General features: G+C 53.5%; 9 protein-coding genes and 1 non-coding gene across 10 annotated transcripts; 6 read left to right on the top strand and 4 right to left on the bottom strand.

The window, feature by feature from the left end:
* Positions 1-1,286: 1,286 nt before the first annotated feature.
* Positions 1,287-3,825, top strand: BU26DRAFT_544735 (amidase; the record flags this gene model as incomplete). Its single annotated transcript, XM_033831751.1, has 11 exons — positions 1,287-1,388; positions 1,480-1,856; positions 1,948-2,348; positions 2,400-2,499; positions 2,557-2,659; positions 2,717-2,914; positions 2,964-3,079; positions 3,137-3,310; positions 3,363-3,439; positions 3,493-3,570; positions 3,626-3,825. 11 exons carry the CDS (start codon positions 1,287-1,289, stop codon positions 3,715-3,717), a joined length of 1,818 nt encoding a protein of 605 aa, XP_033675750.1. The 3' UTR covers positions 3,718-3,825.
* Positions 3,826-4,266: 441 nt separating this feature from the next.
* BU26DRAFT_572356 (uncharacterized protein) lies at positions 4,267-4,772 on the top strand (the record flags this gene model as incomplete). The annotated part of the gene is made up of 2 exons (XM_033834238.1): positions 4,267-4,282; positions 4,333-4,772. 2 exons carry the CDS (start codon positions 4,267-4,269, stop codon positions 4,770-4,772), a joined length of 456 nt encoding a protein of 151 aa, XP_033675749.1.
* A 1,301-nt stretch (positions 4,773-6,073) lies between these two features.
* BU26DRAFT_t67 lies at positions 6,074-6,164 on the bottom strand. Its single transcript has one exon. It is a non-coding gene; the product is annotated as a tRNA-Asn (tRNA).
* Positions 6,165-7,526: 1,362 nt separating this feature from the next.
* Positions 7,527-8,953, bottom strand: BU26DRAFT_525651 (NIF3-domain-containing protein). The gene is made up of 2 exons (XM_033830556.1): positions 8,811-8,953; positions 7,527-8,764 (listed from the first exon to the last, which is right to left on the bottom strand). The coding sequence occupies exons 1-2, from the start codon at positions 8,870-8,872 to the stop codon at positions 7,636-7,638; spliced, it is 1,191 nt and encodes a 396-aa protein (XP_033675748.1). The 5' UTR covers positions 8,873-8,953; the 3' UTR covers positions 7,527-7,635.
* A 196-nt stretch (positions 8,954-9,149) lies between these two features.
* BU26DRAFT_525650 (bola-like protein) lies at positions 9,150-9,909 on the top strand. The gene is made up of 2 exons (XM_033830555.1): positions 9,150-9,325; positions 9,448-9,909. Exons 1-2 carry the CDS (start codon positions 9,196-9,198, stop codon positions 9,624-9,626), a joined length of 309 nt encoding a protein of 102 aa, XP_033675747.1. The 5' UTR covers positions 9,150-9,195; the 3' UTR covers positions 9,627-9,909.
* Positions 9,605-11,989, bottom strand: BU26DRAFT_556540 (oligomeric Golgi complex subunit 6). The gene is made up of 2 exons (XM_033832389.1): positions 11,652-11,989; positions 9,605-11,606 (listed from the first exon to the last, which is right to left on the bottom strand). Exons 1-2 carry the CDS (start codon positions 11,943-11,945, stop codon positions 9,813-9,815), a joined length of 2,088 nt encoding a protein of 695 aa, XP_033675746.1. The 5' UTR covers positions 11,946-11,989; the 3' UTR covers positions 9,605-9,812.
* A 79-nt stretch (positions 11,990-12,068) lies between these two features.
* Positions 12,069-15,180, top strand: BU26DRAFT_544731 (autophagy protein-like protein Apg9). The gene is made up of 3 exons (XM_033831750.1): positions 12,069-13,077; positions 13,126-13,735; positions 13,783-15,180. Exons 1-3 carry the CDS (start codon positions 12,272-12,274, stop codon positions 15,055-15,057), a joined length of 2,691 nt encoding a protein of 896 aa, XP_033675745.1. The 5' UTR covers positions 12,069-12,271; the 3' UTR covers positions 15,058-15,180.
* Positions 14,971-17,289, bottom strand: BU26DRAFT_497160 (uncharacterized protein). Its single transcript, XM_033826281.1, has 3 exons — positions 17,076-17,289; positions 16,962-17,016; positions 14,971-16,911 (listed from the first exon to the last, which is right to left on the bottom strand). Exons 1-3 carry the CDS (start codon positions 17,165-17,167, stop codon positions 15,334-15,336), a joined length of 1,725 nt encoding a protein of 574 aa, XP_033675744.1. The 5' UTR covers positions 17,168-17,289; the 3' UTR covers positions 14,971-15,333.
* Positions 17,290-17,414: 125 nt separating this feature from the next.
* BU26DRAFT_497157 (minichromosome maintenance protein MCM) lies at positions 17,415-20,483 on the top strand. The gene is made up of 4 exons (XM_033826280.1): positions 17,415-17,478; positions 17,569-17,690; positions 17,741-19,965; positions 20,013-20,483. The coding sequence occupies exons 1-4, from the start codon at positions 17,474-17,476 to the stop codon at positions 20,256-20,258; spliced, it is 2,598 nt and encodes an 865-aa protein (XP_033675743.1). The 5' UTR covers positions 17,415-17,473; the 3' UTR covers positions 20,259-20,483.
* A 380-nt stretch (positions 20,484-20,863) lies between these two features.
* BU26DRAFT_469861 (cytosolic large ribosomal subunit protein L30) lies at positions 20,864-21,877 on the top strand. The gene is made up of 6 exons (XM_033825326.1): positions 20,864-20,944; positions 21,036-21,050; positions 21,132-21,234; positions 21,489-21,527; positions 21,657-21,720; positions 21,773-21,877. Exons 1-6 carry the CDS (start codon positions 20,871-20,873, stop codon positions 21,805-21,807), a joined length of 330 nt encoding a protein of 109 aa, XP_033675742.1. The 5' UTR covers positions 20,864-20,870; the 3' UTR covers positions 21,808-21,877.
* Positions 21,878-21,957: the final 80 nt, after the last annotated feature.

Here is a 21,957-nt window from a genome sequence, read left to right as displayed (position 1 = left end):
TTTAGAATTCCGGATCTTGTTGCGCATCACAGGTATGATAAAGCGAAAGAATGCTGCGATGTAGGCAGTCGACAATTCCAAACAGTGGGTCCAATATAAGACCCTAAACGGAGTTCACTTGCATCATTACGTCTTATGCATCTTCCAGGGCATGCTTGATACCAAATCCTTGATCAATCCGACCAAGGCTCGGACGCTGGGTAGTTCATATCTGCATACATAACCAACAGTCGCACCTCGATGCTTTCCCTTAGTGGAACCGTGTCGTCTTGTTCTGGGAGAGGAAACGCACCGTGAGGACACGCTACATGTGGTCAGCCTCATAATAGTAGGCGCTGAAAGGAAACGGGAGCGGAGCGGGCCCTAAAAGTGAGACTCACGCCAGGACGTAGAACCAACAGAGTCGACAGCCTTGAAGACAAGTATTTCATCGTCCTTGTGGTCAGGAAGTCAGAACCACTTCTGCTCCTCGTTGAAATGAACCATGCAATTCTCTGCTTGATACTTGGGGTAGAGTATATCCTAGGTGTTACCGGATATATAAGGCGTCATAACTGAAAGAGCAGAAGGATTGGATCCTTTTGCTCCGGATACTAGGGTACCAGGTCAGCCTGGTCAACGCTAGCGGCATCGCAAACGGCCAGAGGCCAGTCTCCGATGGGAAGTCGACACGGTTTCCAGACGCTATGTGGTGATTTGTATCTTTGGTCATTCTTGGGTTCGCATAAGATAGGCTTACGTGATGATTTGCCATCGGGACTGAAGGATTTGCGCAGCAACATCTCCGTATACCTCGTGAACGATCGACTTCGCGGCACCGGGCGTTACATCTAGATATCATATGAGAAGGTGGAATAGGTATCTCGATTTGAGAACTTGGGAGATGTACCAACATGTGTCAGAAGACTCGGCTGCGGTCTGGGTGGAAGTCTGCCATTGAAGTAGGGGAATTGGGGAACTTTTCGCCTGAGCTGAAGCCTCGTCAGCCTGTGTGTGCGCATCATTCGCAACGAACCGACCTGATTAAGCGCCTGTGTTGTGCGGGCGCTATTGGTGGCTGTTGTTTTGTGTTGACGCGGGGTTTCTTCGGTCACATTCCCGGCCTTGTGCAACGACTCCCCTACTCCCCAAGGCAGCAGGCATGGCAGACTTGTCAACCACAATCACGAGAGATTGTGCACTGCACAAAGCCGAGGAAATTCTATATTGCACCTTGATGCTCACATATCTTTGCATACGTGTTTGGCACGCGCCAATGCAACAAAAGCAAACCCCAACAAACTTCAATGTCGTCAACCAGGCCGCCACAATCCGCCACGAGCATCGACGACGACGTCGAAATCACCGTGGGGGATGTCAGATACCTCTTGATCCCGAACAGTGAGGTTGTATTCCATCGCCGGGGCCCCTTGCCTCCCCGCCACCACTTTCCCCTCCACCCCTCCCTCTTCCCTTCGGGTATTGCGCTAACTTGTCCAGAATTTTCTCCATGGCGCCAGTTTCGGGGGCGACGCTGTTGCCTTGGTGCTTGTGTATGTTGTTGCTGCGGGCCACAAGATCTCCATGTCCGCTCTGCGCGACTTCCGTGCCAACATACTGGAGCGTGACGACGTGTTTCGACCCGACTTCTATCACAATCTTGTCTTCTATGGAAGCAAGAAGGAGGATGTCCACATCGACCCCGACGCCCTAGACGAGCTGGCCGTGTGGAATGTGAAGACCCAGACGTTCGTCGCGGGTAATCCGGGAGCCAAAGTTGCTCCTGGTCCATATGCATTCCTGAGAGGGAAGACCTGGCAGCCATGGAGGATCTACTACGACTTCAATGCATGCTTCATGACCTCATTCAAGCCTTCGTCAGATGCTCCTGGAAGATGAGTGTCCTTACTCCCTACGCTTTCGAGTGCGAGAGGACTGACTTCTGTATACTTTAGCTGTAGTCGACAGTCCCCGAGCCGGCATCGACGGGAGGGTCGTTGTACCATCTCGGTGCTACTTTAAACCATCCAAGTTGCGTCCTCTTGACGGTGCTAGGATCAGTGTCAAAGACAGCATTGACATCGCAGGACACAAGACCACTCTCTGCAACCGATCATGGATCGAGCTTTACCCGCCCAAGGCCGAGCATGCAGCCTGCATTCAAGTCCTCCTGGACGCTGGCGCTGTGATCGTGGGCAAAGTAAAGCTGCAGGCAATGATCATGCGAGAGGAGCCTCTGGAATGCGTCGAGTTCACCGCTCCTTTCAATCCTCGTGCTGATGGATATCAAAATCCCTCTGGAAGCAGTCATGCGAGTGCAGCGGGCATTGGTTCATATGACTGGCTTGACTTCTCAGTCGGGTCTGATAGTTTGTATCCTCGATGTCTCGACTGATCGAGAGCTACTGATAGGGTACCAGCGAACGGCAGTGGTCGCAAGCCTGCTTCCTATAATGGATGCTTCTCAATTCGTCCCTCTACAGGCATCATGGACAGGCAGGGTGTCGTAGGCTATTTCCCGTAAGCTTGACCCGAACCACGATGACCAAAATATTGACTTTGTGGCGCCTATCTCAGGCAGTTTGACATGCCAGTCTTCTACGGTAGAGATATCTCCAGATTCTCCGAATTCATATCTGTGTGGTATGGAGACTCACCAACGCTTCGTGCTCCCTCGGAGGTTCGTCATATTTGGGCCCCCCACCCCTACTATTTCATCGAACTCACTTTAGCCCAGATGCCGGTCGAAATCCTATATCCCTCGGACTATCTTCCAACTTCGAACGCCGCGCAGACTCGCTTGATTGACAAACTAGTCTCAGGCATGGAGTCTGCCCTGCAGGTCAAGAGAACACATATATCTCTGGCCGAGCTGTGGAAAAGGGATTGTCCTGATGGCACGGAGCATCGCAATATCGCAGACTACCTTGATACGGTATGCTTGAGGTCAAAAGGCCATGTGAAGCTTTTGCTGACTTTTGTGGGCCGGTATCTATCCTTTCTATCATGATCAATACCACAACCTCGCTCCGTTCAGAGAAGAATATGCAAAGAAGTATGGGAAACCCCCATTCGTCCACAGAGCTTTGCATTGGCAATGGCAAGTGAACTATCTACTGTTCAGTGTTAGGAGCCACTGCTGACGTGCTGGCTTCAGGGACGTCGGCAAGTCGATTTCGCAGGAGGAACGCGACGAATGCTGGCGCCGTTCCGAGGTCTATCGGCACTGGCTTCTTGGGAAGGTCTTCAAAGCGGACTCGAAAGATTCCATCACCATTATGGTCCTTCCCATTGAAGCTGGAGAGCCGAACTACCGCGACGCTGAGCTCCCGTGAGTGCTCATACGTCTTGGGCTGTTATGAAATACTCACAACACTGCGTAGGCCGTATGGGTTGCTGAGTGGCTATGCTGCGTTGAATATGTCCCCGATGATGCGAGCACCCGAGGTCACCGCACCAGGCAAGTTCTCTCTCTTGTTAATCCCCTGCATTCGTACTGACGAGCGCGGCAAGTTGGTGATATTCCATACAACTCCATAGTCACCCAGAGGGAAGAGCTCCCAATCGCAGCCTCAGTCATCGGAGCCCCAGGTATGACTCCCCTCTGGTCAATGCTCTTGCTCCTGGCTGACATTACTTGCCGTAGGCATGGACCTCATCCTCGTGGATCTGGTAGAGAAGGGTATGAATGCTGTAGGGGTGCCGACAAAGGTCAAAACTGGGCGGTCAATGTATTGAGAGGTTACACGACGCAGTCTAGCTTCCTCCCGTAGAGTTCTACAAAGCCTCTTTGGCGCCACCAAGCGGACTATCGCATCCCACTATAAAGAAATGCGCACACAAACCTTTAGAATGAACTTTACCGTGTGGTGCGTCACATGTGAACTATTGACAATCGAAAATACTATCATTAGATAAAATGTGGGCCGCGAAACCTAAAGCTCCACCAAGATGTGGCGTAGGGTCTTGTTCGGTTAGCCTTATAGGACCAGTTCCAGTCAATGGTTTGAGTTAACCGCTCAGCCTTCTCATTACGGCTACTAGTCACCTATGCTGCGGCTACTAGTCACCTGTACTTCTGCCTGTAGGTCTCAAAGCCACGTTACCTTGGCCGACTGCCAAAAGCGCGGCTGAAGATGCCTATAACTATGAGCAGTACCCTGCTGCAGCTCTTCCTCTCGCGTAAGAGGAATCTTACACGGCCCAACCATATCTGAGTACTGATGAAGGGCAACTCATTGCTTCATTTGTTAAAAGACCCATCTTAGGCATTCTTCATACGTCACAATGTCTCATGACCAGGGTAATGATCTCCTCTCTGGCCGGCTTGTTCCAGGCTAATCAAAGTGACAGAGAGGACCTTCAAGGAAATCGAAATATATTCCAAGAGATCGAACAAAGGCCATCTTTATCCCAGACCAGATCTCATCATTCTAAACCGCTACCTGAACGATACCGCCATACATAGATCGGTCGCCGAGTCTCCGAGTGCTATTCCTGCGAACTCGGGCGAGAGTGTGACGGACAATTTCGCTGTGATCCATGATATCAGGGCTGGTGACGGTATTTGTTTTGAAGGATCACTGAAAGAGTTAGTAGACTTCGGGGCCTACGACAGCCCCTCTACGTCATTGCTCCTCTTCCTGCGCGGCTCCGCCTCGCCTCAGTGGCTGGCGGCTGTTGAAGGACTATATAGAGCCAGCCCCGAGCTCTATTGGCGCCATTTGGATTTCCAAACATTCGCATCTGGGGCTAGAGACTTGTATACTCCACCGGTGCTACCCGGGGCCTGAGGCTGCGAACCAGAGGATCTTCAACAACCTCGTTCTCTCGAGTCGGAAGCCATGTCCAAATATTTCCAGCAACTGCGCAACAAAGCTAGAACAGCCGACTCAGTGGTTTACAAATGCCTGCTGCTGAGCAAGCAGGAATATGTCCTGGAACAAACTGTTTCCATCGACGGAGATCTTCCCCAGAGTGCCACGACCTGGTACAAGATCCTGGGATACGTACTTCTTTCTAGTGATTGTGCACCAGCCGTTTGATATTCAGTCGCAGTAACGCGACAGCGCTGCACAGCAACGAAATCCCATTGTCCATGCTATCTCGAATGGAGCCAACCGTATCAACGCCAAGTCGGAAGAGTGGTGGAGGGTAGCGTAGAATATTCGTCTACTTCCCTTTTAATATGGATGATGTCTCGATATAGACCTTGCTAGTCGGGACGCGCTATAAGCCCTGAGCGAACTCTTCCGCTTCGCTGCTTTCGCTGAGGTACAACTCCTTAATCTTCTCTACGGGCGTATCGAGTTTGAGCTCTCTTTTGTCGGGAACGACTGCGTCGGACAGTACCACTCCGTGTCATTGCTGAATTTGAGGTATATCAAGACACTGCTGGCATCGCATCTATAGCGCCTCAATGAGACTATTAGTATCCTGCGGAACCGTCACTCACTCGGCTGGCCACGTGTTAATAATGCCGCGACGGCCAAAAAAGAGGCTGTTCTGTTGTTGCTCGCTGACTTTGAGCATCTACTCCGGCGCGCGGAGACCCAAACCAGCGAATGTGAGTAGGGCATGGTCACGCTAGCCAATGGCTCGGTGCTGGAGGAGTCGAGGCGCTCCGTAAACACGGGGTTACAGGTGCAGAGACTCACGGCAATCGGTGCCATCTTCATTCCTTTGTCATTCGTTTGCTCGATATGGGGGCAAAACTTCAAAGAGATTGTACCAGGAACGAAGCCTATATGGTTGCTCTTTGCCTCGGCTGCACCGCTCGTCTTGTTCTCTCTATAATTGGGATGGCATCACTAAAGTGCGTCGCAGGGTTGCGTCAAGGCGGACGGTGAAGCCCCAGACAGACACTGAGCCGCCCAGATTGAAGCAAAATCCTACTTCGCCTACCACCAAATGTAGTACGTAGTAGATCTAGAGAGGAGATCAAGCACCAAACAAAATTGGGTTTACGGGTGGCAGTTCTCGCCTTTCCTTTTCGTAAAGGGTGCAAGATGTTCCCTTGCACCCTTAGAAAGATGCCGCCTGTCACTGCTGCCCAGTCGGTCCTCGACACGGACAGGTAAAAAAAAAGAAAATCCTCCCCCGCGTGGGCTCGAACCACGAACCTCCTGATCGCTCAGTCCTTGGACCTAACAGTCAGACGCGCTAGCCAATTGCGCCACGGAGGATTTTTTGATATCCAGGCATTGCTCCACGGAATTTTATGCGGCATTTTGAAATTAGCCAATACATAACTTATGAGCTCTGCTGCTCAAGGCTGGACGAATAACGTGGGGGAAAATTTGTTGGCTTTGTGCGGGCTGTGTGACATCTGGCGTGCCGGTATCGGAAGATGGCTGCGTCAGCGTGCTTACCTGATACTTGGTGGGGTGGGACATTCGCAACCGTTTCCCCCTTCTAACGGAGAGAACATACCCAACTAAAATGAGTGCCGTTTCAACGAAACATACGCCCACGGAGAGAAATGCTGCAGCATGTTGACTGCCTGGCAAGTCTGTGGGCTTGACTTCTGATCTCTGTGCTTGCAGCATTGCTCCCCGACCCGCTTTAGGAATCCACGTTGTGAATCAGCACAAGCCTATCCAGGAGCAAGCCCTCCTTCAATTCTCCAAAGGTGGTTTAGGCGAGTAGTTCGGGTCCTCGAAATCTCTGAGGGCTTGATGTTCGCATGCCGGTACCGAACCCGCACGAATCCAGGATGATTCTCGAAGTTGTTCCGTCGCGAGTCTCAGCGAAAGCGGCCTTTCGAGAGCCTGCGCTTTGTTAGCAAACATACTTTGACAAAAAGCCTGATAATTGTTCGAACTACTTCAGGTGAGGGCCTGCTTCGAAGCATCTCGAGATCTCCGTCATTGCCCTGCTCGCTTGCGAACGTCGTGATACACTTCAGTACACATTCCTAAGAGCCAGGGCTTCATTTGGGGAAGAGGCACGTCTTGGAAATTTCCGCCTGCAAGCCTCCCACGGAAGGAGACCTAGGCTGAATGTTTCGTGTGCCCTGACCTACGCATCCTTCACTCTAATGCCGAGTCGACACGCGGGATTCGTTACTAGGAGATGGGGCTTGATGGGGAAGAGGTAGAAGGTGGAAAAATCCATCTCTAGACCTTCAGCAACTAACAGGGACCAAAGCACGGTGGGCCTCTCAGCAGTGTGGATGGCGGATGTTGCGATGGACATAAAGGGAACGAGATGTTAATTGTGAAGCCAAGACTATGAAGAACGATGCCGATTTCGGGATAAGGAATGCTCTTGTTTACAGGTACCCACAGAGATGATCACGTGCCTTCCCTGTCCTCTCCGTCAATAGGGAAGGAGCGCCTCGTTCACTCTCGGACAATATCACGGCCGCCAGACGGCTGTCAGGCTGCTTTGGTAGCTAAGTAAACAATTAGAAATGCATTTAGACGTAAGAATGGCGCTGTGTAAGGCGTCGTGAGCGCATAATACATAGGTAGGTTGACTAGTATTAGTGTGGAGTATCGATGTGGCGAACATCGCTGGGAAGCTTAGGATGCACCGAGCCCGTTGGTCGCCCCAACAGTTGGAGGGAAGTTTACAGCGGTGATTCGAAGCAGGATTTTGGTGAGGTTGATAACACAGTCGTGTATCCAGGCAGCATCTCTCATGGACAAAATCTCATTTACCCTCTATCGTTGGTATCACGCCGCTTCCTTCCTCCTCACTTCCTGCCCCATATTCCATCTCAGGTTTTAGAATAACAATGCCATATGGATCTCTATCCACCTCACTGACCAGCACCTCAAAGTCCTCCTCGTCCAACGCCTCCTTAATGCCCTCATCCTCGACTCCACTGTTCTCCTCCCTCACCGCCTTCTCCTCCCTCACCGCCGCCCACTCCTCCTCCACCGCATCCTCCAACTGCTCTCTCAGAACCTCGGCCAAGAACCCGCGTTCTGAATTGCTATGAAACAAGTTAATCACCACCTGCCCCTTCTCGATCGCCGCCAGAGCCTCGTGATGGCTCATCTCGCCCGTGAAGAGTAGGTCGACGTCGAGATTTAAGAGGAGGGAGGCACCACTGCCGGCGCAGATGCCAACGCTCGAGATACTTAGATCTGAGATGGACGTGTTTTGCGGAATGGCGATGGGGAAGCCTTTGGGGTTGTTGAGGCCGCGGCCTATGCGGTCGAGAAGAGCTGTGAGGGGTTGGGGCTGTGTGAAGTGGACGATGCGGCCCATGCCTGCGCCGGGATGAGATTCTAGCTCTGGCGACTGCGGAACGATTGGGCGGCGGGTGTGGGGTACCGCGGTTGTTGTGGGAGGGTCCTGTTTCGAGAGATGCAGTGTGGTTTGGCTGGGATGGTGCGAGAGGGTATACACAGCCGGCTTCTTGTCGACGAACGGATCATCTTCGTCTTCCCGTCTCTTTTTCACCGCCTCATCCGCGTCCTGCCCAAAGCTCGTCTTCGTTCCCGTCACAATATCTGCCAACCAGTCTCCCAGCCCTCCTGGCGCAGCATCAACAGCCGTATGCGGACTATACACGCTAATGCCATGACTAGCCAACCGTAGCAGTGTCTGCTGCTGCGAGTTTGCGAACGTAAGGGACTTTAGTCCCCGGAATATGATCGGATGGTACGCGATGATGATAGAGGAGTTGAGTGCGATAGCTTCGTCCGCGACGGCTTTTGTGAGGTCGATGGTAAGGAGGACTATGTTGGATGGGCGGCGCGAGGGGATGAAGGCGGCTTCGAGGAGGAGGCCGGTGTTGTCCCAAGAGCTGTCTGCTAGGGCGGGGGGGTAGCTGTTGTTTGTGAGTTCCGTACTTGATTGATAGAGATGGAACTTACAGCCTGCGCATAGCTCTCACGACCGCTTTCGAAAACGGTGCAAAGCCGGTAGCTATACTCATGATGCAGGCGCGTCTGAAGGTCGAAGAAAACATTCAGTGTCCTCCCCGAACCACCTTGCAGCGTCAACACAGACCTCGGGAGGAGCTCTCATTCTCAAGCTCCCAGCTGGAGTACCTCCGCTAATCCCTGCGCATGCCGCACAGACCCCATCACGTCATCTCTCGCCAAACTCACAGCGCGGTCCCGCCATCTGATAAACTCCTTATCAGATCCGAGGATTCGGCTCCCATAAAAGTAATTACCAAGGAAGCACGCAATGGACCCACGCCACAAACTCTACAAACAACTCGGCCAGCTTACCGTTGACCCCGAAGCTTCCAAGATGACTGCTGCAAGGACGGACGCAGAGGCGGAGCAGGCGGCCGCTAGCTCGGGAGTTACGCCGGAGGCGATTAAGAGGAAGTTGGAGCAGGGTCTGGGCGCGACGTATGTGGAGATTGAGGATATGAGCGGTATGTTCTGAATTCTGGCATCGATTTTTAGGAGTGCTATGGGTATCGAGAATTGTTTGGAAGCCTGCATTTGGAGATTTAAGTATTTGTTGTCGTGATGTGTTGGCTGATATCGTGTGCAGGTGGATGTGGGCAAATGTTCGAAGCCATCATTGTATCCCCGCAGTTTGCAAAGAAGACAACATTGGCAAGACACCGACTAGTCAATGGAGTCCTGAAAGAGGAGATCGCGGCGATACATGCGTGGACGCCAAAGTGTCATACGCCTGAAGAGTGGGAGAAGAAGAAGCCTCAGACTTGAGTGCTCGACTTCCGACTTGCTATGTTCGACCTTGACGTCCTACATGTGGGAATGCATCACGGTATGCTCGAAGCAGTTGCAAATCATTGAAGACAAGGGTATGCACGGAAGTGCATAGAGTGGGTGTCGTGGACTTTCTATTTTGCGAGGCCAGCATGAGATGGGTGGCAGTCTTCCGGCTTCACTTTAGCTCAATAGCACACGAATCTCTCCACTGGTGCGCGGGAACAGGTCCCTCAGTCCCGGCGCCGGTTCCTCCTCCTCCGGCTCATCGTTATAGAGCAAGTTATCTGCCGCAAGTATCTTGCTCTCCACGAATTCAAAATCTTCACAAAACCTTCCCGCTGCTTCTTCGGTGATATCTTGTACCATCTTTCTGTTTCGCAACCGCTTGAGATTCTCCGCGGCATCGATGAGCGCTGAAGGTAGGAACTCGTCCAGCTGCTGGCTTGCCGCTATCAACGCTTCAGGTTTGAAAGTGTCTAGCTCCGGGATCGTCTTCAGACTCTCTGAAGAATCCGTGATGACCGAAAGAGCTTCAAGGAGGTTGTTCAACCCGGAAGTACGAGTGAAGTACTGGTGCTGATACTCGATCAGCTTTGCGGCATGTTCGCCTATCGTGTCGCCCATCTCGATGATACGGTCGCTTGCGAATGAATATGGCGACAGCACTGCTTTCGCTGCCAGGAGACAGTTGATGGCAAAGACATCACTGTTGGGTGCCTGCAGCCCTTTGTATAGGTTTTCGCAACCGCCAAGGAAAGGATCTAGGGTCTCTGCGAGGACTGACTGAAAGCCGTCCTCCTGGCTATCCACCGTTGCTATAGACGTGTCGTAACTCTTCGCAAGTGCCTCCAACATTTGGAGCGCTTCCTCTAAGAAGTCCGGTGGTGACAGGTCTGTGGGCGCCACGGCTAAGTCGCTCTGAGCGGCTGCCACATAATCTCTCATGTTGGCGCGGAATTGTCTCATAGCTGAGCCTTCTAGTGTGCTGAAAAGCTCCAGCACTTCCGAGTCAGCTCCGAGCAGCTTGACAAACGTGTTCTTGTAAAAGCCAATGAGGTTCGCAATCTTATAGGCTAGCGTCGCATCGTCGTGGCTCTGGATGACCTGCTCCGTGCGCTGCCGGAGTAACCGAGCCACGCCTGTGAGGTCCCGACTGACGAGCTGATTCAAAGCCTTCTTTCCGTCAAACACCTCCTCGTCTCCCTCAGTGCGCAGCCACGGTTCGCTCTCTAAGCCAGCCTGGATAGATCGTTTGATTTCATCGCCGTCGGATATGAATAGCACTTCTAGAGCCTCCCGTTCTGATACCGTGGCCGAGTGAGCCCAAGCAAGCATATCGCCAACGTAACGCAGGGGATCATGGGCGTGGAACTCGATGGGTTTCGTCGCCAAATTCTGTGTCTCCGAGGTTGATCCCGTCAGGGCTGCATAGAATGCATCTGATAGAATGTTCTCCCGTGCCTCCGCGAAAAAGTCAAGGCAGTTCTGGAATAAGGCAGGGCGCTCAGCGAGAACGCGCAAGGAACGCCTGATTGATGCATTGATCTGAGGATTCTCGAGATCCAACGTCTTGAATTCTCGCTGTATCCACCGGTAGAGCTTCTGATAAGCAGCATTGATTTGCTTCGAGCTTTTCTCAAGCACTTCGAGGCCCAGACGTTGATCTTCCGTCCCTAGCAGCACCTGACAATCGTGATGGATCTTCTTGGCTCGCGTGAGTGTCTGGAAGAACTCCTCGTCTACAGGCTCAGCGGTCGACGTCAAAATCGTAGACTCCTCGTCTGAAATGAGGAAGTGCGAATTGAAAGCACTCAGGATCTGCTGCTTAGTCTCCACCTGTTTCCTCTGGTTTATGAGGCCAGTTGCCTCTTCTAAGACGGGCGCCGTCTCGCGGGTTGCAGCCGCAATGTGGCTACGCATCTCAGCGCAGTACTGGTTTAGGCTGGTGATCGCGGTGCCTATGCGTGTCAATTGCTGTCCCCTTTAGTACAGACTCGTGTTCGGCAGCTGTGCACAAACCTCCGCAATTGCGCCAAAGTCCTTAACAATCCCGCCGTTGCACTGGATCACTTCCCTTTGGACGTCCAACCGAAGCTGACGCCTGGTCTCCGCTACGTTCCGCACCCCACGAGCATCAAGCGTCTCCAAGGCATCGCGAATCTCGAGGTCAGCATAGGACGCCGAAAGAACGCTGGTAATTCTGCTGGACAGGGCATTTGCACCCCGCGACGGAGTGCCCAGCGCCGGGGAAGCTGGCGTAAATCCATCCTGGGAGACTGGCGTAGGGCGCTCTGAAAAGTAGCTGGCAGACATTGTTTGCGGCCGGCCCTCTTGTTTCGCGGCGCTGGCGAGGTGTGGTGGTCGGCAACACCTTCCTCCGATTGCCGAAAGCCTAGTCTAGCTCTTTGAATGGACGAGTGACGCCAGAGCACATGACAGCCGCGTTCACTACCCCAACGAAGCGTGACGCCAACATGGTCACAGTCTGACGCTGTCTCAGCTTCCATGGCGCTGAGTGACTGTTCCGAGGATCCCCAATCCGATCCGCTGTCCACGTTGTACCTCCAAACGCGCAGACACGCTCCTGCACGGCCGCCCCCCCCCGCCGCTGCCTGAGCTAGGCTTAGAGATCCCCAAACATGATGGCTTCCAACCTCCTCTCCAAGCTTCTTCCCTCTGCATCCGACGATCCCTACGAAACGCATCCTCTTAACCCCCAGAATCGCCGCCATTCTTCTTCGACCGACGAGCGCCACGATATGGACATAGACGAGGAGAACCTGGAGGCGCGCTTTGAAGCCCAGGACTTGGAGCACTTGCTCGCAGATGCATCTGCAAGCCAGATGACAACAGAAAGCACCGCGTTTCTTCCTCAGAACACCGAGCGTGCTCCGCCTGGCATCAACACTGCGAACAGGACCGCTGCATGGAGACAGCCGCCTCCCCCTCGAGCTTCCCCTCTAGACGACGACGATGATGTGCCGCAGTCGCTTCTGCTGGAGGGTGGACGCGATACGCCGAATATGAAGAGGAACGAGCGCATTGAAGGACTTCCCCCTCCCGTACCGGGCCCCTCGACACGTCAAACTCGAGCACAATGGGAAACCACAAGGCGACAACAGCGTCTGCATGACGAGGGGCAAGATGCTGCACAAGCGCGGACTTGGGGCCATTCTGGAAGAACAGGGCAGCTTGCGGCCGATCCTAAAGAGAAGGCACTCTGGCTCTGGGTCAACCAGACCGATCTGGATAGCTTCCTCGCCGAAGTATACGAGTATTATATCGGATGCGGCATCTACTCGATTCTACTGCGGACCTTTTTGATGCTCCTGCAAACCGGCTTCGTAGTCGGCTTCTTGACATTCCTCGGCTGGTGCATTGACTACTCTAAGATATCAAATAGTCACAAGATGAGCGAGGTGCTCGTCGAGAAGTGCACGAAGAAGTAGGTCAATCCAACGCCTAGTTAAATACTCACGCTGACCTTGAATAGAATGCATGGCTTCTGGATCTTCGCGCTCTGGCTGTTCATCATCTACTGTCTGTATTCGCTCTATCGACTGGTCACAGATATACCCAGGCTTCGAGCGATGCACGACTTCTACCACTATCTCCTCGATATCCCCGACCGCGACGTCCAGACCGTACAATGGCAGCAGGTTGTCAGTCGGATCATGGCGCTGAGAGACCTAAACCTTACCACGGCATCGAATCTGTCGCCCGAAGTTCGAAAGCTGCTGGACTCCAAGAGCCGGCAACGGCTCGACGCAGTTGATATCGCCAGCCGGCTAATGCGGCGCGATAACTATCTGATCGCGCTCTTTAACAAAGAGATTCTAGACGTGAGCATTCCCATACCGTTCCTTGGGAACAGGTACATCTTCTCGGAGACGACAAGGTGGCACGTCAATCTCGCTATCATGGACTTCGTGTTCAGTAGCCCCAATGGCCAGTTCAATCAAGACTTCTTAAGGGAGAAAAACCGACGAGATCTTGTCGCCAAGATGAAGAATCGGTTCTTTTGGACTGGCATCATCAGTATTATCTGTGCGCCCTTCGCAGTGTGTTTCGTTCTTGCATCGTACTTATTCAAATATTTTACCGTACGTCTTCCTGCTCCAATGACTCATCATTTGGCTGACATACCCAGGAATATCACAAAGACCCATCGCAGCTTGGCGATCGCGACTTCACGACCTTCGCCCAATGGAAATTCCGTGAATTTAACGAACTACCACACCTGTTCACTCGTCGAAGGAACATGGCATATCCTTACGCAAACCTCTATCTCGCACAATTCCCAAAAGACAAGACGGAGCAAATCTCGTCTTTTGTCGCTTTCGTTGCAGGGGCCTTTGCTTTTGTGCTAGTCGCATTCACGTTACTCGATTCGGAGCTATTCCTCACTTTCGAGATTACTCCTGGGAAGACAGCAATTTTCTGGATCGGCGTGCTCACCACGATCTACCGAGTTGCTCGAGGGAGCAGCCCCCAAGATGATCAGGTAGCGGATCCAGCGTACTATCTGAGTCATGTCATCTATCATACGCGGTATGAGCCAGCTTCATGGCAGGATAGACTCCATACCGACGAAGTGCGAGCCGAATTCTCCAAGCTATACCAGCCCAAGATCCTCATCTTCGCCGAGGAAATCTTGAGCATGGTCATCACCCCGTTCTTGCTCATCTTCCGCCTACCGGGGTGCAGCGAGCGTATCGTCGACTTCTTCCGCGAGTTCTCCATTGTCGTGGATGGCTTGGGAGTCGTGTGTTCATATTCTATGTTCCCCTTTAAGAAGGGCGAGAACAACATTCCCGCGAATAGGACCGCTGGGCCTCGGGAAGATGCAGAGCTGCGTGAAGACTACTTCATGGCGAAGGACAATAAGATGCTCGCATCCTATTACGGCTTTCTCGATACGTACGCCACATCCGGCCGCGGCTACAACGGACGCTTGCAGGGTAGAGGAAGCTTCCATCCTCCGCCGGCATTCCCGAATACTTTCGGGAACATGTCGCAGACCGCGCAGCCTATGGAGGTGGGCGCTCGTGGGTCGAGCAGAGGTCCAGCGGGACGACAGCCCTTGCCTCGCCGGACACCTAGACATGGGCCCACCTCTGGACCGAGTGAACCAATCAACTCCATCCTTCTGGATCCCCATCATCAACCCTCTGCCTCTGCGCTTCGGGCTTCACCACATCATGGCCCGCAAGGTAGATACAGACCGATGTCCGACCCTCAGGGGCCGACTCGCATCGAGGAGGAGAGTACGATTGGTGATTCGTGGCGGACGAGTCGGCTCGCACAGGACGATGACGAAGAGGAGGAGGTGCCGGGTGCCAACCGTGGTGGCGTGCTGCAGTTGCTGCAGCAGTTTTCTAGGGCCCAGACTGAGGGTCGTGGGGCTGGTGGCGTCGGCATATGATATTCTAGCATGAGCATTGGGTTTCGGCGTTTGTTTTGGAATTGGAACAGGTATTACCCAGGGCGGTTCGTCGGGTTTACGTAGCTCAGGCACACATGTGCTCAGAATAAAGACAGTGTCTTTAGGACTCGTAGAGTATCCGGTGCATCGTACCATCATCAGTATCCAATTTTCTACTTTCAATCAACCGTACACGATACCGATGCTTTTCGTATCCCAAGCCAATCTCTAACGTGAGCAAAGCGGCTACTATTCAGATAGTACCCGTTGGTACCTTTAATACCCACTCTGCTCTCTCCTACTATCACCCTCAGCCCCATCGTCTCCATCCCCATCCTCCCGGCTCACCTTCGCACCCCCAGCAGCCTCCTTAATCCCCTCTGCATCACCCCTCAACTTCTCAAAATAAGCCTTAATATCCTCCGCGCCCACCGCCTGTCCACTCTCTGCATACGGCTTCAAAAACGCTTTCAATCCATCCTTCAAATGCGCATACGCCATAGCGCCTTGAATAGCACGTACGCGGTCCATATTATTAAAGGCGGCTTCTCCGCGGTCGAGGAGAGAACCCGTGCCCACCGAGCCCGCGGCGTCGTTACCGTCTTCGGACATCGGCGGCTCGTAGACGTCTTCTTCTTCGAGGAGTTGGGGGTGGGGACGTAGGAGGGGGAAGCAGACGCTACAGTGGCAGAGAGTAGTGCGGAAGGAGGGCGGGAGGAAGAGGGAGAAAGGAGTCCCTATGGCTGCGGGTGGAAGAGAAGGTAGGGAGGGGAGTTTGCAGGCGTTGGGGTCGGGCTTTTTGGGTGTGAGGGGGAGGGTTGTGGTAGTTGTGGAGTCTTCGGGTATAGCGGATAGAGTTATGGTTGGGTCTTCGGACTTTTGGCGTTTGGGAGGGGCCATGATTTCTGGGGTTGCTAAGTCTTCGTCGTCGTCGGCTTTGCGTTTCTTGGACTCGCCATTTGTGGTTTCGCTGGCGGCAGCTGGTGCTTCCTTCGCTTGAGCGGCGTTGAGACTGGAGTTGAGACTGGCGTCGAAGTAGACGGGTGGAAGGAATCCTGGCGCGCCAGCGTACTTCTTGATCCAGGGGAACGCCTCGACGCATTTGTAGCAGAGAAAGTACTCAAAGTCCTCTTCTAGAGGAAAACTAGGAGGAAGTGGCGGATTATCATCGTCTTGCTCCTCCGCTTGCGCTGCGATGTCGTTTCCGTCCACACCGTTGCCGTTCGCTATGCCAGCAGCGATAGCCGTCACAATGGAAGGCCTCCGTGCATCAGGGTGTTCGTTGACATCTTCCTCCTCTCGTGTCACGCTAACCTCCTTCATGATGCCATTCGTCTTGGGAGACCCTTCTTTCTCATCCTTCGGTTTCTCGATACTCTTCTTGAATTCCTCCCTTGTGAGTCCAACTACGCACTCGGGATGCCACCAGTCCTCACCGCATCCGCCGTCTTCCACAGTTCCGAGCCCAAGGCACTGGAACATGGTTCCTTTCTCTTGATGCGGATCGTAGTTCTCGCTGCAGCCGCAGAACCTGTTCCGGAAGTTCTGGTTGTACTTGTTGCTCTTCGCCGGCTCCTCTCCGGTCACACCTCCTTTCTGGCCAGTCGCGGGGTTCATGCGCAGGGTGCATGGTGCGGTTTCGGGGAGGCGCGTGGTTCCGCAGTCGCAGACGAAGTTGCGCTTGTTGAAGAGCTCGACGAGGGTGTGTTCGCCGTGGCAGGAGATGGAGCAGGCGTAGCAGACGGCGGCGGGGACATATGGATCGGAGGAGTTGACAGGCGGAGGATTGCAATCCAGACATGAGTAGAGGCCCTGGCGGAGAGGCCCGAGGTCGCGCGTGCAGGTGTCGAATTGCTGTACGTGGTCAGACACGGCCGGCTTCGAGGCAGGTTGGTGGGACTCACATAAGGGAGGGCCTCGCGAGCTTCAGCCTCGAGATTGAGCTGCTCCTTGATGAACCTGTTGTGATCTTAATTAGTGTCGTTACCACATGGCATATATCGGTGTCCATTACTCACTCCGCTGCTGTTTGCGAATTCTCAGATGCTTGCGATACAGAGCTGGAGCGCGGCTTGGACTCGGGGATAGCGGGGGACTGTGACTCGGCCATGGTGGTGAGAGCGCGTCGACTTGATGCGCAAGCTTCTTTAGGTACGAGAGAGGGGTGAAGAGAATCGCAGGTTCCCAAAGAGGACAGGCAGAGTGATATGACGGAGCGGTGGTCGCGGAGGGGCCTCCGGTGGAGAGTGATATTGGCGCGTTACCGAGTTGGGGTCAAATTGGAACGCGCCAAGAGCAGAACGCGTCGAAACGCGCCAACGTGCTATCCAGCCGCCCCTCGCCTCAATTCTCGTCGTCAACACTCCTTTTCACCTCACCGTCCACACACTGCTTTGTGACCGCACATTGACCCAACATGAGGTAGGTCTCCTCCCCTAGTGACAGCGACGACCAGCCCTCTGGGACCCAGCCTCTCATTTACAGCCAGTCCATCCTTCTGACAGACCTCAGTTCTCCTCTCCGACCGAACATGTCTTCCGCAAATCGAGGGCCGCAGCCCGGCAGCAGGAGTAACAAGCGCGCCAGAGATGACGATGACCTCCCTTCCTCTGCGGCGCATCCGCCATCGAGCCGTAAGTTGGACGACGTCCCAGGGGCCGGAAAAGATACTGACAGAATCTAGCAATGGCTTCGTCTCCGCCTTTGATTCCCCAAGACGACGACTTGCTTGACGATGACGACATGATGCGTGACGTTGACGATTTGGAAGAAGATGTCGAAGAAGCTGAAGGAATCGACCTGTTTGCCGACGACTTCGAGCGAGACTACCGGGCACGAGAGAACGATGCCTACGAAGGTGCCGACATCGATGACCAAGAATACGAGGAGCTAGACCTGGCGGCGAGGCGAGATCTCGAACGACGCCTGAATGCCCGAGACCGCGAAGCCAGGCGCCAGTTACCACCTGCTTTTTTGCCTGGCGAAGACGAGGAGGGTGGGTTGGCCGATCTCATTGCGCGGCGGCCTCGACGACGAAGAGGATACGATGAGGAACAAGATGAGGACATGGACGAAGACATCATGAACCAGGAGCTGTCCCTTGAAGCGCTCTCGGACGTGAAAGCCAACACATTGACCGACTGGGTTGCTCAGCCAGCAGTTGCGAGGACGATTGCACGCGAATTCAAGTCTTTCTTGATGGAATACGTCGATGAGCACGGCATTTCGGTCTACGGAAACCGCATTCGGACGCTAGGTGAAGTGAACGCTGAGTCGCTAGAGGTCTCTTTTGATCACCTCTCGGAGTCGAAAGCTACTCTGGCATACATGCTCGCCAACACGCCGACCGAAATCCTGAAGATCTTCGATCAAGTAGCCATGGAGGTTGTGCTCCTGCAGTATCCGGACTACGAACGTATCCACTCTGAGATCCACGTCCGAGTGTCAGATGTACCCGTCCAGTACACTCTTCGCCAGCTCCGTCAGTCCCATCTGAACTGCTTGGTCCGCGTCAGCGGAGTTGTCACTCGCCGCAGCGGCGTCTTCCCGCAGCTTAAGTACGTCAAGTTCGACTGCGCCAAATGCGGTGTTACTCTAGGCCCCTTCCACCAGGACGCGAACGTGGAGGTAAAGATATCCTTCTGCCAAAACTGCCAGTCTCGTGGTCCGTTCACTGTGAACTCGGAGAGGACAGTGTACCGCAACTACCAGAAGCTCACCCTCCAAGAGTCTCCTGGGACCGTGCCCGCAGGTCGTCTGCCGCGTCACCGCGAAGTCATTCTTCTTTGGGATCTGATCGATTCAGCTAAGCCTGGAGAGGAGGTTGAAGTGACGGGCATCTACCGCAACAACTACGACGCTGCTCTAAACAACAAGAACGGCTTCCCAGTTTTTGCTACGATCATCGAGGCCAACTACGTCGTCAAATCTCACGACCAGCTTGCAGGTTTCCGCCTTACCGAAGAAGACGAGCTGGCCATTCGCAACCTCTCCAAGGACCCCAAGATCGTCGACAAGATCATTAATTCTATCGCGCCAAGCATCTACGGCCACACGGATATCAAGACAGCTGTTGCTCTTTCGCTCTTTGGCGGTGTAAGCAAGGAGGCTTCAGGACGTCACGCAATCCGTGGTGATATCAACGTACTTTTACTTGGTGATCCCGGTACGGCGAAGTCTCAGATCCTAAAGTATGTTGAGAAGACCGCGCACCGAGCCGTTTTCGCCACCGGTCAGGGTGCGTCTGCCGTAGGTCTCACTGCTTCGGTCCGCCGTGACCCAATGACCAGTGAATGGACCCTGGAGGGCGGGGCGCTTGTGCTTGCTGATAAAGGCACTTGCTTGATTGATGAGTTCGACAAAATGAACGACCAGGATCGGACATCCATTCACGAAGCTATGGAGCAGCAGACGATTTCCATCTCCAAGGCCGGTATTGTCACTACACTTCAGGCGCGATGTGCCATCGTTGCAGCCGCCAATCCGATTGGTGGACGGTATAACTCGACGATCCCCTTCTCTCAGAATGTCGAACTCACAGAGCCCATTCTGTCTCGTTTCGACATCCTCTGCGTTGTACGCGACACCGTGGATCCGAGCGAGGACGAGCGTTTGGCCAAATTCGTCGTGAACTCGCACGGCCGCGCCCATCCACTTGTTAACTCTGCGTACTACTATCCAGAGAAGAAGGATGGAAAGAATGGGCAGAATCAGGAGAGTATGGAAGTCGACGGTCACGGCGAGCCAACCAAGGAAGGAGAGATTCCGCAAGAGTTGCTGAGGAAGTATATCCTGTACGCGAGGGAGAAGTGTAGGCCCAAGCTGTACCAGATCGACCAGGATAAGGTAGCGCGTCTATTTGCGGACATGAGGAGAGAGTCTCTAGCGACTGGCGCTTATCCCATCACTGTAAGTTAATCTTAGCTTTTATGCGGAGTAATTACTAACGAGTTCAGGTCCGTCATCTTGAAGCCATCTTGCGTATGTCTGAAGCTTTCTGTAAGATGCGCCTGTCGGAGTACTGCTCCGCGCAGGATATCGACCGTGCCATCGCTGTCGCTGTTGACTCGTTTGTTGCCTCGCAGAAGGTTAGCTGCAAGAAGGCGCTGGCGAGGGCTTTTGCCAAATACACGCTCAATAGGCCTGGTGCCGTTCGTGGTCCTGCGAGGACAGGTCGACAAGGTCAGAGGGTGGCAGCGTAGACCGTGTAGATACGTGCACGCGGGAATGATGGGATGAGCTAGACGGCTATGGTGTTCACGGTGTCGGCGGACTGGGAAAGGCTTTCAAGTGCGGAGTGGAAATATCATGGTGCACAGCATAGTTGGAGTCGCGACATGGTCATTGATCGTTTAGACAGATAGTGGCTTTCTGGAATTCGTGTATTAGCAGGCTTCATTGATTGTTCCGAATAAGAATAATTTGTCTCATTCCCCATGATCCATCTGGCTACGGTTGAGGCTCAGTCTGTACCTGAGTAGCGATTAAGAGCTGTCTCGTCGCGAGCTCTGAAAGACAAGCCAAAGACTTCGACCCTCTCTCAAGTCTCCTCCACAGACTACATTGTAATGTAGAGCGTAAGAAGTTTTCGCATTGTAGGGAGAACGAAGCTGACCAAGCCAGAGCAATTCAAGTCACCTGGGCACACTCCGCGGTCTAAGCGCATTCGGCCTAGCGCCTCGCCTAACGCGCCAAGATTTCAGAAATCGCCCACATCAACTTCCGCCCAAGGACTTCACGAACCTAACCAGCAACAAGCCGGAGCTTACAACACCCCCTTCAGGAACACCACAGACAGACTTCCTGCAGCAACGATGGCACCCAAGAAGGCCAAGAAGACAGCCGACTCCATCAACTCGCGCCTAGCGCTTGTGATGAAGTCCGGAAAGTGAGTTCGCCCTGCCTCTAACTACACGGCGAGTTTAGATCGTGGAGACTTCGCGACATTGATGGAGCAATTACTGACAAGATGCGAATAGGGTGACATTGGGATAGTGAGTTTCCTAATGAGAGCGAATGACTTCGTCTTTGCTTGCGCTCTGGCGCCAAAGTTTGTGAATGTTGACGAGGTGCAGCAAGTCGACCTTGAAGAGTCTCCGCTCCGGCAAGGCTAAGCTCGTTATCATCGCCGGCAACACTCCGCCGCTGCGCAAGTCTGAGCTCGAGTACTATGCCATGGTACGTTTCCGTCGCGGGTGAATCGCGGTCCATAAGTCAGAGGAAATTTGGTGGGAGGCATCCGAGGGCCTCAGAGAGGACGCAGACATGGTCAACTTTATGCTACGGGCTTTCCACAGTTGACTGAAGCTGGACTCTTTGGTTTGAAACCAAATGCCTAGCCGTGGCATCACACGACGCCCTCCAAGCACTCTCCGGGCGCCGAAACCTCCTCAAGCTCCCCATCATAAGCACTTGGCTAACTCAAGCATCAGCTGTCAAAGACCTCCGTCCACCACTTCTCCGGAAACAACGTACGTACCAGGTCCCGATCCCTCTCAAGGCCTAACGACGAGATACAATGGATATTCTCTGAGGGCTGGCCCTGAGAAGAGGTCTTACATGACTTCGGAGGGCGATTGACTAACGTGACTGTAATACAGATTGAGCTGGGCACTGCGTGCGGTAAGCTCTTCCGCTGCTCCACCATGGCCATCCTCGATGCCGGTATGTATTACTGTTATGTCTGCCTCAAAGTCCTTCTCTGACACTTCAATAGGTGACTCCGACATTCTGAGCACCAACCCTGCGTAAACGGGCGAGGATATGGCTGTGGGCGGCGTTGAGCGGGTAGATCAATGGATATGATAGCACCTCTCATACGAGTTCCAATCCAATAAAAATGGAAATGCCACAGCAGAACGCGTGGATGTCCCTTTCATTCTTGTAGCTTTAAGACATCGT

This window comes from Trematosphaeria pertusa (genome assembly GCF_010094035.1).
Source record: "Trematosphaeria pertusa strain CBS 122368 unplaced genomic scaffold BU26scaffold_27, whole genome shotgun sequence".
Classification (NCBI taxonomy): Eukaryota; Fungi; Ascomycota; class Dothideomycetes; order Pleosporales; family Trematosphaeriaceae; genus Trematosphaeria; species Trematosphaeria pertusa.
The sequence above is the reverse complement of the archived record's forward strand: the minus strand, read 5'-3'. Positions and strand labels throughout refer to the sequence as shown.

What these genes read in the sequence shown, in the direction of transcription:
- BU26DRAFT_525650 (XM_033830555.1), top strand. Translation starts at nt 9,196, where the DNA reads ATGACTGCTGCAAGGACGGACGCAGAGGCGGAGCAGGCGGCCGCTAGC. An exon ending in GGAGATTGAGGATATGAGCG is followed by an intron (nt 9,326 to 9,447) that starts GTATGTTCTGAA and finishes TATCGTGTGCAG; the next exon opens with GTGGATGTGGGCAAATGTTC.
- BU26DRAFT_497157 (XM_033826280.1), top strand. An exon ending in GGCGCATCCGCCATCGAGCC is followed by an intron (nt 17,691 to 17,740) that starts GTAAGTTGGACG and finishes GACAGAATCTAG; the next exon opens with CAATGGCTTCGTCTCCGCCT. An exon ending in CTGGCGCTTATCCCATCACT is followed by an intron (nt 19,966 to 20,012) that starts GTAAGTTAATCT and finishes TAACGAGTTCAG; the next exon opens with GTCCGTCATCTTGAAGCCAT.
- BU26DRAFT_497160 (XM_033826281.1), bottom strand. Translation starts at nt 17,167, where the DNA reads ATGGCCGAGTCACAGTCCCCCGCTATCCCCGAGTCCAAGCCGCGCTCC. An exon ending in AATTCGCAAACAGCAGCGGA is followed by an intron (nt 17,017 to 17,075) that starts GTGAGTAATGGA and finishes AGATCACAACAG; the next exon opens with GTTCATCAAGGAGCAGCTCA. An exon ending in CTCGCGAGGCCCTCCCTTAT is followed by an intron (nt 16,912 to 16,961) that starts GTGAGTCCCACC and finishes GACCACGTACAG; the next exon opens with CAATTCGACACCTGCACGCG.
- BU26DRAFT_556540 (XM_033832389.1), bottom strand. Translation starts at nt 11,945, where the DNA reads ATGTCTGCCAGCTACTTTTCAGAGCGCCCTACGCCAGTCTCCCAGGAT. An exon ending in ACTTTGGCGCAATTGCGGAG is followed by an intron (nt 11,607 to 11,651) that starts GTTTGTGCACAG and finishes TAAAGGGGACAG; the next exon opens with CAATTGACACGCATAGGCAC.
- BU26DRAFT_544731 (XM_033831750.1), top strand. Translation starts at nt 12,272, where the DNA reads ATGATGGCTTCCAACCTCCTCTCCAAGCTTCTTCCCTCTGCATCCGAC. An exon ending in GTCGAGAAGTGCACGAAGAA is followed by an intron (nt 13,078 to 13,125) that starts GTAGGTCAATCC and finishes GACCTTGAATAG; the next exon opens with AATGCATGGCTTCTGGATCT. An exon ending in ACTTATTCAAATATTTTACC is followed by an intron (nt 13,736 to 13,782) that starts GTACGTCTTCCT and finishes TGACATACCCAG; the next exon opens with GAATATCACAAAGACCCATC.
- BU26DRAFT_469861 (XM_033825326.1), top strand. Translation starts at nt 20,871, where the DNA reads ATGGCACCCAAGAAGGCCAAGAAGACAGCCGACTCCATCAACTCGCGC. An exon ending in AGCTCGAGTACTATGCCATG is followed by an intron (nt 21,235 to 21,488) that starts GTACGTTTCCGT and finishes CTCAAGCATCAG; the next exon opens with CTGTCAAAGACCTCCGTCCA. An exon ending in ACCACTTCTCCGGAAACAAC is followed by an intron (nt 21,528 to 21,656) that starts GTACGTACCAGG and finishes ACTGTAATACAG; the next exon opens with ATTGAGCTGGGCACTGCGTG.
- BU26DRAFT_525651 (XM_033830556.1), bottom strand. Translation starts at nt 8,872, where the DNA reads ATGAGTATAGCTACCGGCTTTGCACCGTTTTCGAAAGCGGTCGTGAGA. An exon ending in GTGAGAGCTATGCGCAGGCT is followed by an intron (nt 8,765 to 8,810) that starts GTAAGTTCCATC and finishes CACAAACAACAG; the next exon opens with CTACCCCCCCGCCCTAGCAG.